The 13,707-nt window shown below is 38.8% G+C and overlaps 1 protein-coding gene across 8 annotated transcripts in view; it reads left to right on the forward strand.

Annotated features, from left to right (window-relative positions):
* Nucleotides 1-13,707, forward strand: part of Reps1 (RALBP1 associated Eps domain containing 1) — a 75,327-nt gene that overhangs the window by 35,149 nt on the left and 26,471 nt on the right. For 5 of the 8 annotated variants that reach the window (XM_076926927.1, XM_076926928.1, XM_076926929.1 and 2 more), the window contains exons 2-8: nt 4,528-4,651; nt 8,008-8,204; nt 8,335-8,488; nt 8,965-9,089; nt 9,599-9,761; nt 10,031-10,094; nt 11,163-11,317. In XM_076926927.1, the coding sequence (XP_076783042.1) occupies nt 4,528-4,651; nt 8,008-8,204; nt 8,335-8,488; nt 8,965-9,089; nt 9,599-9,761; nt 10,031-10,094; nt 11,163-11,317 (982 nt within the window). The remainder of the gene's footprint in view (nt 1-4,527; nt 4,652-8,007; nt 8,205-8,334; nt 8,489-8,964; nt 9,090-9,598; nt 9,762-10,030; nt 10,095-11,162; nt 11,318-13,707) is intronic. The other 3 variants (XM_076926930.1, XM_076926931.1, XM_076926934.1) reach the window with 1 other exon arrangement.

Here is a 13,707-nt window from a genome sequence, read left to right on the forward strand (position 1 = left end):
ACAAACAAAGAATATGAGTTTCCTGCAGACTGTATTATACCATCTATCTGTTATGCTCTCTGCCTGGAGCTACAGACACTTAGTAATCAGGAAATTATTTTTGCTTTCTACTTGGAGTCAGTAATTTTTCCCTATCCTGGTTGTGAACTGAAGAACCCCAAACTCGGGAGACCCTTACTCAAGTCTCAGGAAATCATGGCCACCCCCAAATCACAAGACACTGTACCTGGATGCAGTCAGCAGAGGTTTATTGGGAAGAGTTGGCTAGCCAACGGTCAAACTGCTCATCCATGCAGGAACAAAGTTCGATAAAAGGCCAGCAAGCTGAGGGGCTTTTTTATAGCACAGGGTGGGGAAAGGGAGGAATTTTCGCATGGTTACACATGATTAACCAATTTTCGCGCAGTTACACATGGTTACACATGATTGGTTGTTTTACAAATTTTGAACATCAGCAGGCTGTAACACTGGGAAAACCTCAAGGGGGTGGGGGTAACCAAGAACAGTGGAAAGTTAGCTAGTTCTTGGAACCACCCAGATGACTTGCATCTTTCTCTGTGGTCAGGAATGTGTCTTCTTGTTTTGGGCCTTCCCCACCCTGAGGCTTAAGGAATGTTAATCCAGCAAGTGTCCTCTGATTCAGGGATAATGTCCTCCACCCAGAATGTGTCCCGGAGCAGTGAAGGCCTGAAATCTTACATTCAGTTCTGCCTTCTGGAACCTGCATTCTTTTGCTCAGGTCTAGGATAAAGAAAAAGCCTGTATATATTTCATAAAATGGTCTTTATAATTTTTCACTCTACAGAACCACAGGCAAAATTCCCAATGTGATTCGGACAAACTCTTCATATAAATCTATCCTAAAAGCAAATAATCCCAATTTTATAGATTCACAGTTCAATCAATATCTGTCCCAAGAAGTAGTCAGCTTCCATTCTCCTGCTCTCTGTGACTCAGAGCAGCCGGTCTTGTCTCTCTTTCACAGCAGGGGACCTCAGAGCCCTCTTTGTTTCAAGGTGCTTGAGTCATCATGTGACTCAACTGCCCCACTTGTCAAACCTCAAATTTCTAACTAAATTTCTAACTCAGAGACTAAGAATCTTAAATTTCTAATGGATTCTTGCTTAACATGTTGAGTGCCAGTTGTTGTGTGAAATATTTTTAAAAAGCAAGCCATGCTGGCGGCAGCATGGCACCAACAGGAAGGCTGGCCTATTCTCAGCCTGGCAGACTCTGACTCAAAGCTCCAAAATCTCTCCACCCAGCTCACTAAATTCCTACAGCGGACCACTGCAATGCACGCCCCATACTTCCAAATTCCCGTGACTGTCTGGGGTACCCTGCCATGGGATCTTTCTCTAGAACCCAGCTGAGTCGCCACTGTATGAAGGAAAACACACAATCTTAGTTTAGAACCAACAGGCAACACAATTGCTAGGTGCAGAAGCTAACATCCTAATTTTGTAAGCTATTTAAATTATAAATCCTCTGGTGGCAGATCTGCCACATAAAGGGGGCTGGGGTTTCTCACTACTTAAATTGTGACTCCATGCTCTCTCCTGTCCAAAAGCTAGGTAGGTGTGCTTTTAAATTGCTGATATGCGAACTTTCTAATTTCTTTATGGAGGCATTTAGTGCTATGAACTTTCCTCTTTGTACTACTTTCATTATGTTCCATAGGTTTGAGTGTGTTGTTCCTTCATTTTAATTGAATTCTAGAAAGTCTTTAATTTCTTTCTTTATTTCTTCCCTGACTCAAATGATCATTCAGTAGAGAGTTAAGTTTCCATGAGTATGTGAGCTCTCTGTTGTTGAAATCCAGCTTTTATCCATGGTGATCTCATGAGATACAAGGGTTTATTTCAAGCTTCTTTGTGACAGATTGTGTGGTCAATTTGGGAGAAGGTTCTGTGATGTGCTGAGAAGTATTTGGGTGAAATGTTCTGTAGATATCTGTGAGGGCCATTTGGTTCATAACCTGTTAGTTTCACTGTATCTCTGTTTAGTTTCTGTTTTGATGCCCCATCCACTGTTGAGTATTGAAGTCTCCCACTCTTATTATGTGAGGTTTGATATGTGATAAGCTTTAGTAATGTTTCTTTTATGGGTGTGGGTGCTCTCGTATTTGGGTCATAGATGTTCAGAATTGAGACATTATCTTGGAGAATGTATTCCTTTGATGAATATGAAGTATTCTTTCCATCTTTTTTGATTATTTTTGCTTGAAAGTATATTTTATTAGCTATTAGAATGGCTACCCCAGCTTGATTCTTGGGTCCTTTTGCTTGGAAAACCTTATTCCAGCCTTTTACTGTGAGGTAGTGTCTATCTTTGTTGCTGAGAGGTGTTTCTTGTATGCAACAGAATGATGGATCCTATTAATGTATCTAGTCTCTTAGCCTGTGTCTTTTTATTGGGGAATGGAGTCCACTGATGTTGAGAGATATTGATGTCCAATGATTGTTAGTTCCTGTTATTTTGATGTTGGTAGTGGTACTGTGTGTGTGTGTGTGTGTGTGTGTGTGTGTGTGTGTCTGTCTGTCTGTCTGTCTGTCTGTCTGTCTGTCTGTGTGTCTGTCTGTCTTGGTTTTTCTGTGAAATGATTAATTTCTTATGTTTTCTTAGGTATAGTTACCCTTTTTGTTGGAGCTTTACTTCTGGTATCCTCTGCAGGACTGGATTAGTGGAAAGATACTGTTTAAATTTGGTTTTATCATGGAATATCTTGGTTTCTCCATCTATGGTGATTGAAAGTTTTTCTGGGTATAGTAGTCTGAGCTGACATCTGTGATCTCTTAGGGTCTGTAAGACATCTGTCCAGGCTCTTTTGGCTTTTGGTGTCTCTGTTGAGAAGTCTGCTAAAATTCTGGTAGGTCTGCCTTTAGATGTGACTTGGCCTTTTTCCCTTGCAGCTTTTAATATTCTTTCTTTGTTGTGTACATTTTGTGTTTTGATGATTATGTGGCAGAAGGATTTTCTTTTCTGGTCCAGTCTATTTGTTCTGTAAGCTGCTTATATGTTTATAGCCGTCTGTCTCATTAGGTTAGGGAAGTTTTCTTCTATGATTTTGTTAAAGATGTTTTGTGAGCCTTTGAACTGAAAATATTCTCCCTCTTCTAGTTCTATTATCCTTAGGTTTAGTCTTTTTATAGTGTCCTGAATTTCCCGAATGTTTATGTTAGAAACTTTTTAGATTTGATGTTTTCTTTGACAAGTGTATCAGTTTCTTCTATTGCCTGAGATTCTCTCTTCCATTTTTAATATTCTGTTGGTGATGCTTGAGCCTGTAGTTCCTATTCTCTTTCATAGGTTTCCCACCTCCAGGGTTGCCTCTGTTTGTGTTTTCTTTATTGCATCTATTTCCATTTTCAGGTCTTGAATAGTTTTATTCATTTCCTTTACCGGTCTGATTGTATTTTCCTGTATTTCTTTGACGGATTTATTTGTTTCCTCTTTAAAGGCCTCTATCATCTTCTTAAGATGAAGCTTAAGGTCATAGTATAGCTCTTAAGGATATTCAGTTAGAATATTCAGGACTTGCCGTTGTAGGAAAGCTGGATTCTGATGGTGCCATATTGTACTGGCTTTTGTTGCTTGTATTCTTGTACTTGCCTTGAGCCTGTGGTTATCTCTGGTTTTGGCTTGTCTGATAGTTCCTGGCAATAGCAGGCCTCTGGGACTGGTTTTCCCTGGTGGCAGCAGGCCTCCTGGAGGCAGGCAGAGCTCAGGGAGTGGAGTACAGATCCATGATTGTAGGTAGATGTTTAGACCAGAAGATAGAGCGATAGAGCACAGGAAGCAGAAAGGATGGTACAGACCTCAGGGATGCTGACCTTGCGGGGGGATTGGGGGCAGGCTGTGGATTGTGGCATGAGTATCTCCCCTGGTTGTCCCTGGTGGGAGCAGGTCTCCTGGGAGGCAGGCTAAGCTGTTGACTGGGGAATAAAGTGCAGATCTGCCAGGTAGAGGAGTGGACTGAAAGATGGAGCTCAGAAAGGACAGGGCTGACCTGACAGCTGACCTGAGATTGCTGGGAGCCTAGCAGGCTGGGTGTCCTCAGTGGGAGCAGGCCTCCAGGAGGCCAGCAGAGCTGGCGAGTGAAGTACAGATCCATGATTGTAGACAGGGTTGCTGATGGGGAATCCTCACCTCATCTTCTTGAGACAGCAGTTGAATGACTACAGGGATCAGTATGGATCCCTGAGCACACTCATGGTTTAGAGAAAAGTAGTATGATGTTAATATTGACTTTGCTGCCCTACCTTTCAGGTGCTGGGATTAGAGGTTTGAACCACCTATATCCAGCTCTGGGAAAACGTAATTGTAATAAAATTATGCACATCTTTTGACTTCGTTATTACAAAATTGGTGCCTATTGTTTTAAAATATGAACATAAACTTGAGGGAATTTGTTGTTACTTGAGATAGTAGAGAAATAGATTATTAGAAACAAATAGGATAATTACTTACTGTTGAACAAAAAATTTTTGCCATAAATCTTAGTGTTAATATTGTATTCTCTTGTAGATCATGGAGCTTTGTGGCGCAACAAGACTTGGTTATTTTGGAAGAAGTCAGTTCTACATTGCTTTGAAGCTTGTAGCTGTTGCCCAGTCTGGTTTCCCATTAAGAGTGGAAAGTATAAACACTGGTAAATATGTAATACATAAGTAACTAAAATGATAATGTTCTTCTAATTACAAATGAAGTCAAATTCAATTGCTTATTAGTCTTTCTGATATTATAGTGGCCTTTGTGTCTTTGAAGTGTCATGATTTATTATTAATATATGAAAATATTTAAAAAACATACATATATATATATATGTATATTTGTTATGCTGAAGAATATGCTTAACCTACCAATGTATGTCATGCTTTTTAAATTTTAGTTTTAGTTGTATTTATTCTATTGTATGAATGTTTGGGCTACAAGTATGTCCATGCACCACGAGTGTGCCTGGTGCCTGTGGAGATCTAAAGAGGACACTGGATCATCTGGAACTGGAGTCAAGGCCAGTTGTGAGCCACCATGTAGGTGTTGGGAATCAAACCAGGGTCCTCTGAAAAAGCAGGAAGTATTCCTAACTCCCCAGCTGTCTTTCAGCCGCCTCCATTGTCTGGCCTCCTCAGTGATACCTATTTGATGACAATGGTAAAACAATTGTTCACTAAAACAAAATTTACCTAGATTTCGAGGCCAGCCTGGTCTACAGAGTGAGTTCCAGGACAGCCTGGGCTACACAAGAGAGATGCTGTTTCAAAAAACCAAAAAAAAAAAAGCTTACCTAGAATTTAGGTAAATGTTTTTATAAAGCTAAATCATAAATAATAACCTCCATATTTAGCTTCTTTATTTTATTATTTTGTACTTTGTTTTTAGTATATATGTAGAGGTGAATCTAGGACCTCTTATTTTATATTTGCTGGTGCTTTGTTTAAGAAAACTCCAATTTAGAAAACATTAACAAAACTCTGGTTGGAGAGTTGGCAAGAAGGCTTATTAGCCAGTAAAAGTGTTGATAGCTGGTTGTAGAAATATTTAAAATCTGGCCCACTTTTGGTTATTGAGTTCCCAGATAAAAGACAAACTCGTAGCCCTTTCACTTACAATAAATCGTAAACAGCACAATAGCTGGGCAGCTGCCTGCCCTCCGTGCTGTTAAAATCTACTTTCCTATTGATAACCCCAAGTTGTTACTTATTATTTATTTACTATGTTTCCATCCGGCCTGTTCTTAGCTCCATTGGGTAGCCCTCAGGGCCACACTCTCTTGACTCTTAACCTGTGGTGGCTTCTTCTTCCTCCTCTATTGCACCTTCTTCGTAGTCCTCTCTCCCCAAGCCCATGAAACCTAAACCTCACCTATGACTCTTCTGCCCAGCTATTGGTTGTTGGCATCTTTATTCACCAATCAGAATTAACTTGGGACAGGGTCACAGGGGCTATGTGCAGACTCCAGGTCTTAGGGGCCCACACTTAGCATTACAATAGACAGTAAAAGACAAAACCTCAACAACAGCCTGTTTCAACCCAGTGGGCCTATATGGTAGGAGGAACAGACTTCCACTAAGTGTCCTTTGACCTCTACATGTGCACTGTGGTACTCAAGTGTGTGTAGACACAGATATGTAACGAGAGAGAAAGAGAAAGTAAGAGATAGGGAAGGAGAGAGGGGGAGGGAGAGAGGGAGAGAGAATGAATAAGTGAGTGTCTAAAAAAGAAAAGAACAAAGCCAAACGATTTCTGCGTTAATAGAAATAATATTAAAGAAGCATTAGCAGACTTAAACCTCATTTGCCCACCTTACAATGTTTGCCTCAGATAATTCACTTTGTTGTTATTAGAGGCTTGCTGATGTAAAAGAAAATAAACATTCTAGAAAGAGAGATGCCTAAGTGTAGTTTTATACTTTCCGTGGAGAAAGGGGAAAACAGAACAGAAAGTATGAATTATCTGTAATAGTCAGGTATTTTAGTCAGTCTTGGTGTGTAGCCTAGGCTGGCCTTATACTCAGGCCCTGGAACTCCTGTGTGCTGATGTTTGTTACAGGTGTTTACCAGCAGGCCTGACAAAATGGATATAATTTAAAGTATTACCTTAGCTTCCTGTCACCTGGAAGTTTTCACTGTGGTCCTCAGGCTTATTCTGCTATCTTCTTGTGTTAAAAGCATAAATTCTTCTCAGAGAACTTTGGATTCTTCACATCCACACTAGATATGCTTAGCAATCTTATTCCTTCAGGTGAGACTTTGTAGAGAAGCACAGAGCCATGCCTTGAGAGGCGTGTGTCCTTAATCCTAACATGCTGGCAGAGGCAGGCAGATTTCTTTGAGTTCAAGACAAGCCTGGTCTACACAGCAAGTTCCAAGCCAGCCACGACTACATAGTGAGACTATGTCTCAATCAAATGAAAAAGAGATGAAACGAGCTGGGATGGAGGGGATTATGTTGGCCAAAGTATGCTTTACTCTGAAAATGATTCTGTAGTTATATTGTTCTAAAGGAGTATGGTTAGCCTTGAGACACATCAGTTTTTTTTATCCCTCTATCCACAGTTGGAGAATATTGGCAGTTATAGAGTAATGAGCCAGACTGAAATAAGTAGATAGAATGCCATGTACTCAGCTGGGTCTGGTGGTGGGCACACAAGGAGATTTCATCTAAATTAAGCTAGTCTCAAATTAGGGGCATGAGCTCTTCCTTCAGTCAGGTGTATAACATCTTATTTAAAGCACTCAGTACAAGTAGAAGCAGCCTGAGGGCAAACTCTTCTACCCTACCAATCTCAAGACTGTAGGGTCTTTCTAAGTAGGAACTTTGCAGGATTGATGTAGGTTTTTTGTTTGTTTTTTTGGTTTTGGTTTTGGTTTTGGTTTTGGTTTTGGTTTTGGTTTTGGTTTTGGTTTTGGTTTTTCGAGACAGGGTTTCTCTGTGTAGTCCTGGCTGTCCTGGAACTCACTTTGTAGACCAGGCTGGCCTCGAACTCAGAAATCCGCCTGCCTCTGCCTCCCAAGTAGGATTGATGTAGTTATTACACACACATACACACACACACACACACACACACACACGCTCACACATGCTTACACAGACATTTAATATAGCTCTTACTTGCCACTCCTCAAAGAACATTTTTGTTTTATCGTGTCTTTCTAGATAAGCTTTTTACAATGTTCCAAGAAATACAGTGGTCTAAATTTAGTAGTGATAGATATTTCTAATGTCCTATTCACTTATTTCACCTTTCCATATGGGTGCCTTTTCTATTTTAAGTTAGTACAGGTTGAAAAGTCAAAATATCTTGAGTACCAGCATTATGCTCAAAAGGTTTCCATCATCTCAGATTTGGTTTTTGTTGTTAAATTGTTGTTTTATTAGAGATGTCAGCCTGTAAAGTCCATGCAAATATTCCAGATTTTTATAAACTCTGAAGTTTGAAACAATTTTGTTTCCAAGTATTTCAGGTAAGAATACTGAACATGTAACTACTTTTGTGGTTAACAGTAAAGGATCTCCCTCTTCCACGATTTGTTGCTTCAAAGAATGACCAAGAATCTCGCCACACAGCCTCATACCCTTCAGATTCTGAGAACCAGGGCTCTTACTCGGGCGTGATTCCCCCTCCTCCTGGCAGGGGCCAAGTTAAGAAGGGACCTGGGAGCCATGATGCGGTTCAGCCTCGTCCATCTACAGATCAGCAGGTAGTCACATGCACGTAAATGTCATCAGAGACACATCCTGAGAGAGGTGTACTTACAAACACTTGTTGATATTTAATAATTAAAAATGTCACCTTAAAATGAAAATCTTTAAAGAACATTTTCCCCTTAGGAACCTGCATCTCCAGTAGTTTCACCCCAGCAGTCCCCACCAACTTCTCCACACATATGGAAGAAGCACGGCCGTCATCCCAGTGGGGGGAATAGTGAGAGACCTCTTGCAGCACCAGGGCCATTCTGGTCTCCTTTTGGTGATGCACAATCAGGTATTTGGAGATTCTTTAGAAATACCATGTTTTTAACTTTGTAAATTAAAGGAAAATCATATTTCCCTGAAAATTATTCCCAAGCCACTGCTTGTTATAAATTGAGTTCATGGAAGCAGATTCAATGATAAAGTATTTAGGTAGGACACGTAGCTTTGAAAAGTAAGTAGCAGTTGTGTCTTTGATGCTTAGGCAAAAGTTTATGGATGCCAGATACCTGATGGTAAATGAATAATTATTTTCTACAAGACTGGATATGTAGAAATTTTAATATTGACAAGGAAAGCACAACATGACTAAAAAAGCTTAAAATGAAATATTTTTCAGTTGAACAGAAAGGAGTTCTTTTCTTTAAAATAAAAGGTCAGAAGGAAACTATCTCAGTGCGTACATGACAGTGCATTGCCATCTCAAGGCAAACATGGTAACTTCTTGTCTCTTCAGATGAGTTAGTATGGTCCTCCATTCTGTTTCAGGCTCTTCTGCTGGTGATGCGGTGTGGTCTGGGCAATCCCCCCCTCCACCTCAAGAAAACTGGGTCAGTTTTGCAGATACTCCACCAACCAGTACTCTTTTACCCATGCATCCTGCTTCTGTCCAGGTGTGACATTTATTGGAATTGCATTTTTGTTTGCTTCATTCTGAGTATCACTGCAATCATTGTTTTATATTTTGCTGTTGCTGATTTTATGAATGCAAGTTCACTCTTACTAAAAACAATCAGAACTCTGCTCTGTGGTGTTTCTTCAAGTCTGTTATCCACGGAATGTTCCACTATGTTTTAGCTGATTTTATTTCTGTTTCTAATTCCTTAGTGGCGTGTTAAAAGATTTCTACATCTGGGAATATATTCGCTTGGCTTTCTTAGCACATTTTTCATAACATTCTGTTGCTTACATAAATGCTATCATTCTACATGTTTATATACTCACTGTGCGAAAACATACCCAGTTACCTGACTGTAACAATATGTGGTTTGCTGACAATTTCTTACCTTTTAAATATCCTCAAAAAAGTAAAGTTTACTGTCAAGGAAAAGTAACCTAGCAATCTTGGTCCATGTAAGCATCTAGATAGAAACTGTACTGAGGAAAACATGTTTCATTGCAGGACCAGACCACAGTACGAACTGTAGCCTCAGCTACAACTGCCAATGAAATTCGTAGGCAATCCAGTAGTTATGATGATCCCTGGAAAATAACAGATGAACAAAGACAGTATTATGTAAATCAGTTTAAAACCATTCAGCCTGATCTAAACGGATTTATTCCAGGTGAGTCGTTGAAAACAGACGTTATTCTAGATGGGCTAGGACAAAGTCTCAATTTCATTATTGAAAAATAGACATTGTTTTGTTGATCCTAGATTTTAGTCACTGCTCACATTATTTTTCTAAAAGGACTTTATAGTCACTGGAAAATAGAACATGACTTTTTTTTAAACATTATAATGTTGTATTTCCCAGCCTAAGATGATATTACCTCCTATTCTTGGATCTGTGTGTTCAGAATAACATTAAACAAAACTGTTTTAATATTTCAGGATCTGCAGCTAAAGAGTTTTTTACAAAATCAAAACTTCCTATTCTTGAACTTTCTCATATTTGGTAAGTGTGGGATATTATTCGTTGGTTCATGTTGGTTGTTTCAGAAGAATTTCTGGTATCGTAAAACTTTTAGAACCTTAAAACTAGGACTAGGCTTGACCTCTGTCAGTGCCGGTGGAGAACCCAGTAAGACCGAGGACGGTGAGCCTCTCTTTCTAGAAAGGAAGGAAAGGAGACTAGTTAGAGAAATTTGTGAGCTAAGCTAGGGCCGTGTTGGCTTTCTTCTGTTACGAGTGCACTGCATGAAAAAGGCTGTTACTTTGCCTGTGTCAGTTTCTCCTAGTTTTCATCAAGTTTCTATCTAGCTAAAAAAGTAAGAAGAATGTTTAGTTCTCACGTTATATGTAGACTAAGACTCTCGTGATAGCAGCCACAAAACTGGAATTAGTCCTTGGAACACAAATTATAACCGCAAGTTACTATTAAAAATGATCACATAAATACTGTTTCTACTTTATATCATTATTCTTTTCTAAGGCCAGGCATAGTGGTGTATAGGCTTTGTAACCTCAGCCTTCAGGAGGTGGAGATAGGAAGACTGTGAGTTTAAGGCCAGCCTGGGCTATATAGTGAGACTTTGTCTCAAAAATAAAACGCACACACATGAATTCTGTATAGGACACAGGGACAGCAGAACAGAGGCTGTGTTTTCCTAATAAGCTTTAGCCAGTCTATTTTCTTAAAGTATAAAACTGTTGAACTTTGATAACAACAGAATTTTCAATAAGTTCCATATGTTTATTTTATATGCTTCTAACTAAATAATCTCTATTAATAAAATGCATCAAAATTAAAGGCGATATTTTGATGACTTTAATTTTGGAGTCTTGTTTTCCTGTCAAAAATGTAAGATATTGAAAGGATCACACCAGGAGCTCTTGGATATTTATTACATTGATTCTTTGTTAAAATTTTGACATATTTGCTTTGTTACACCTCTTTGCACATGTGGGATTTTCAAGATTAATGATTTTTAAAATTTTTATTGAGATAGAAATATTTTGTCTTCTTTTTTGATAAACTAGGGCCTCCAAAGCAAAATGTGGTGATAATGAGTTTGTCTTCCAGGGAACTCTCAGACTTTGATAAAGATGGCGCGTTGACACTGGATGAGTTTTGTGCTGCTTTTCATCTGGTAGTTGCTAGAAAAAATGGCTATGATTTACCAGAAAAACTCCCTGAAAGCCTAATGCCCAAGCTGATTGACTTGGAAGATTCAGCAGGTGAGATTGGTGGGGCTGATTGTGGGCTTCAGTGAACATAATACTTCATTCTGAGAAGCAAGGTAAGGTCGATGGCCAAATGAAGTGTAGTAGCTTAAAGTGTTTTAATAAGAGCACAGATTGGCCAAGCAGAGAGAAGCACACCTTTAATCCTGCCACTTGAGAGGCAAAGATAGGCAGATCTCTGAGTTCGAGGCCAGACTGGTCTACAGAGAAAGTTCCAGAGTGGATAGGGCTTCATAGTAAAACTCTGTTTCAAAGATAGATAGATAGGTAGGTAGGTACGTAGGTAGGTAGGTAGATAGATAGATAGATAGGTACGTAGGTAGGTAGATAGATAGATAGATAGATAGATAGATAGATAGATAGGTAGGTACGTAGGTAGGTAGGTAGGTACGTAGGTAGGTAGATAGATAGATAGATAGATAGATAGATAGATAGGTAGGTACGTAGGTAGGTAGGTAGATAGATAGATAGGTAGGTAGGTAGGTAGGTAGATAGATAGATAGATAGATAGATAGATAGATAGATAGATAGGTACGTAGGTAGGTAGGTAGGTAGATAGATAGGTAGGTAGGTAGGTAGATAGATAGATAGATAGATAGATAGATAGATAGATAGATCACAGATTAGTTGTTGGGCTAAGTTGGATAGACACTGAATTTGGATTATTACGTATTCAGTACCTGGAAGGCTGAGACAGGAAGATTTCTGAAAATTCCCAGCCTAGGCTATAGTATTAGACCTTGTCTCAAGTTAAAATAAAAAGAGGAAACAAAAGCTTTCCTTTTCGCCAGTGGGGCTTGTGTCAGACTTGGGGAGAATTTCTCAGTGTTACTTACTATTTTTACTGTTTCTAAATGCATGGTGTATTGTTTAAAGAAGATGATGGTGTCAGGCACAGATGTTTTCTCTTTAATGTGTCTCAGTATGCTGAAGGGAATAATCTGATTCATTATTAGACCTTTATAATTTTTTTTTTTTTGATGACTAAAGAAATCTGGAAATTTTGAATTTGATTTTATATAATACTATTACATATAATAATATGATCTATATTTACTGGTAGCTTTCTGTAAAAGGAGAGACTATAACTGTTGAGTATATATATGTTTTTCTTAAATTTGAAGTGAATAAAAGGTAATGGGCTGTTACATTCCCGGTGAAGCTAATTGTAAAGCTGTTCATTGTCTTCAGTGCTCTTGTCCAAGCTTCCTTTCAGATATGGTAAGGAAAGGTTATACTTGAAGACGGTAGTCATGGCAGAATTTAGCTCTTAAGTAGCCATATATCTGTAAGATCACATTTCGTATCCTAAGTCAGCCTTTCTCATCGTTACCTAGACAGCAGGATATTACCCAGAAGCAGTTACACAGTCACTTTCCTCCAGAGTACTGTTTCCTTGGGCAAAGTCTAACCCAGTCTTTACTAATTCCATTAGAACTTTAGGATGTGTGTTTTCTTTTTCTGTGAGGAGTGCTGTGAGTACTTTGATTGGGATTACATTGTATCTGTAAATTGCTTTTGGTAGGATGGTCATCTTCATGATATCAGTTCTACCACTCCGTGAATACTCCATTTCTCAGTCTCTTTCTTCAGAAAGAAAAGCATAATAATAGAGGGCCTTCCTCTCCTTGGTTAGCTTTATTCCAAGATATTTTATTGTCTTGGATGCTATTATAAGTGGGTAAATGTGCATGATCTCTTTCTCAGTGTTTCTTGTTGATGTATAGAAAGGCTAGTGGGTTTAGAAAGTTAACTTTGTATCCTGCTACTTTGCTAAAACTTTATTGCTTGTTTCTTCTACAAGTTTTTCAGGTGGAATTTTTGGGATCTTTTACATATGATATATCATCTGCGATAATTTGGCGAGTTATTTTCCTGTTTGTCTCCCTTTAATTTCTTTCTCTTGCCTTGTTGCTTCAGCTAGTACTTCCGGAACTCTATTACAAAGGAGAGGGTATCCTACCATTCCTTATTTAATGGGGTTGCTTCAGGTTTGTCTAGAACTTCTATTATGAAAATATGTTTCATTTTGTCAAAGGCCTCTTCTGTATCTATAGAGATTGTTTTTGTCTTTAAGTTCATTTATTTGATTTACTGTATTTGTTAACCTATTAATACTGAACCAACCTTGGGTTTCCACAATAAACCTACCTTAATAGTGGTAGTTAGTCCAGAGACTTATTTTGATTACACAGTTGCAATTTTACTTGCATTTTTGGGATTATTTGATACATCTGTGCCTCTCAAAGTAGACTTGAAGTTTCTTGTTGGTTACATGTCAGTACCTTGCAAGTCATAAATTGAATATGTAAGTCAGTGTTCATTTTTGAAATGACTATGTTTCAGAGCAAGTGGATTTCCACTGTATACTAACTCCACAACAC

This window comes from Arvicanthis niloticus, chromosome 28, assembly GCF_011762505.2.
Source record: "Arvicanthis niloticus isolate mArvNil1 chromosome 28, mArvNil1.pat.X, whole genome shotgun sequence".
NCBI lineage: Eukaryota > Metazoa > Chordata > Mammalia > Rodentia > Muridae > Arvicanthis > Arvicanthis niloticus.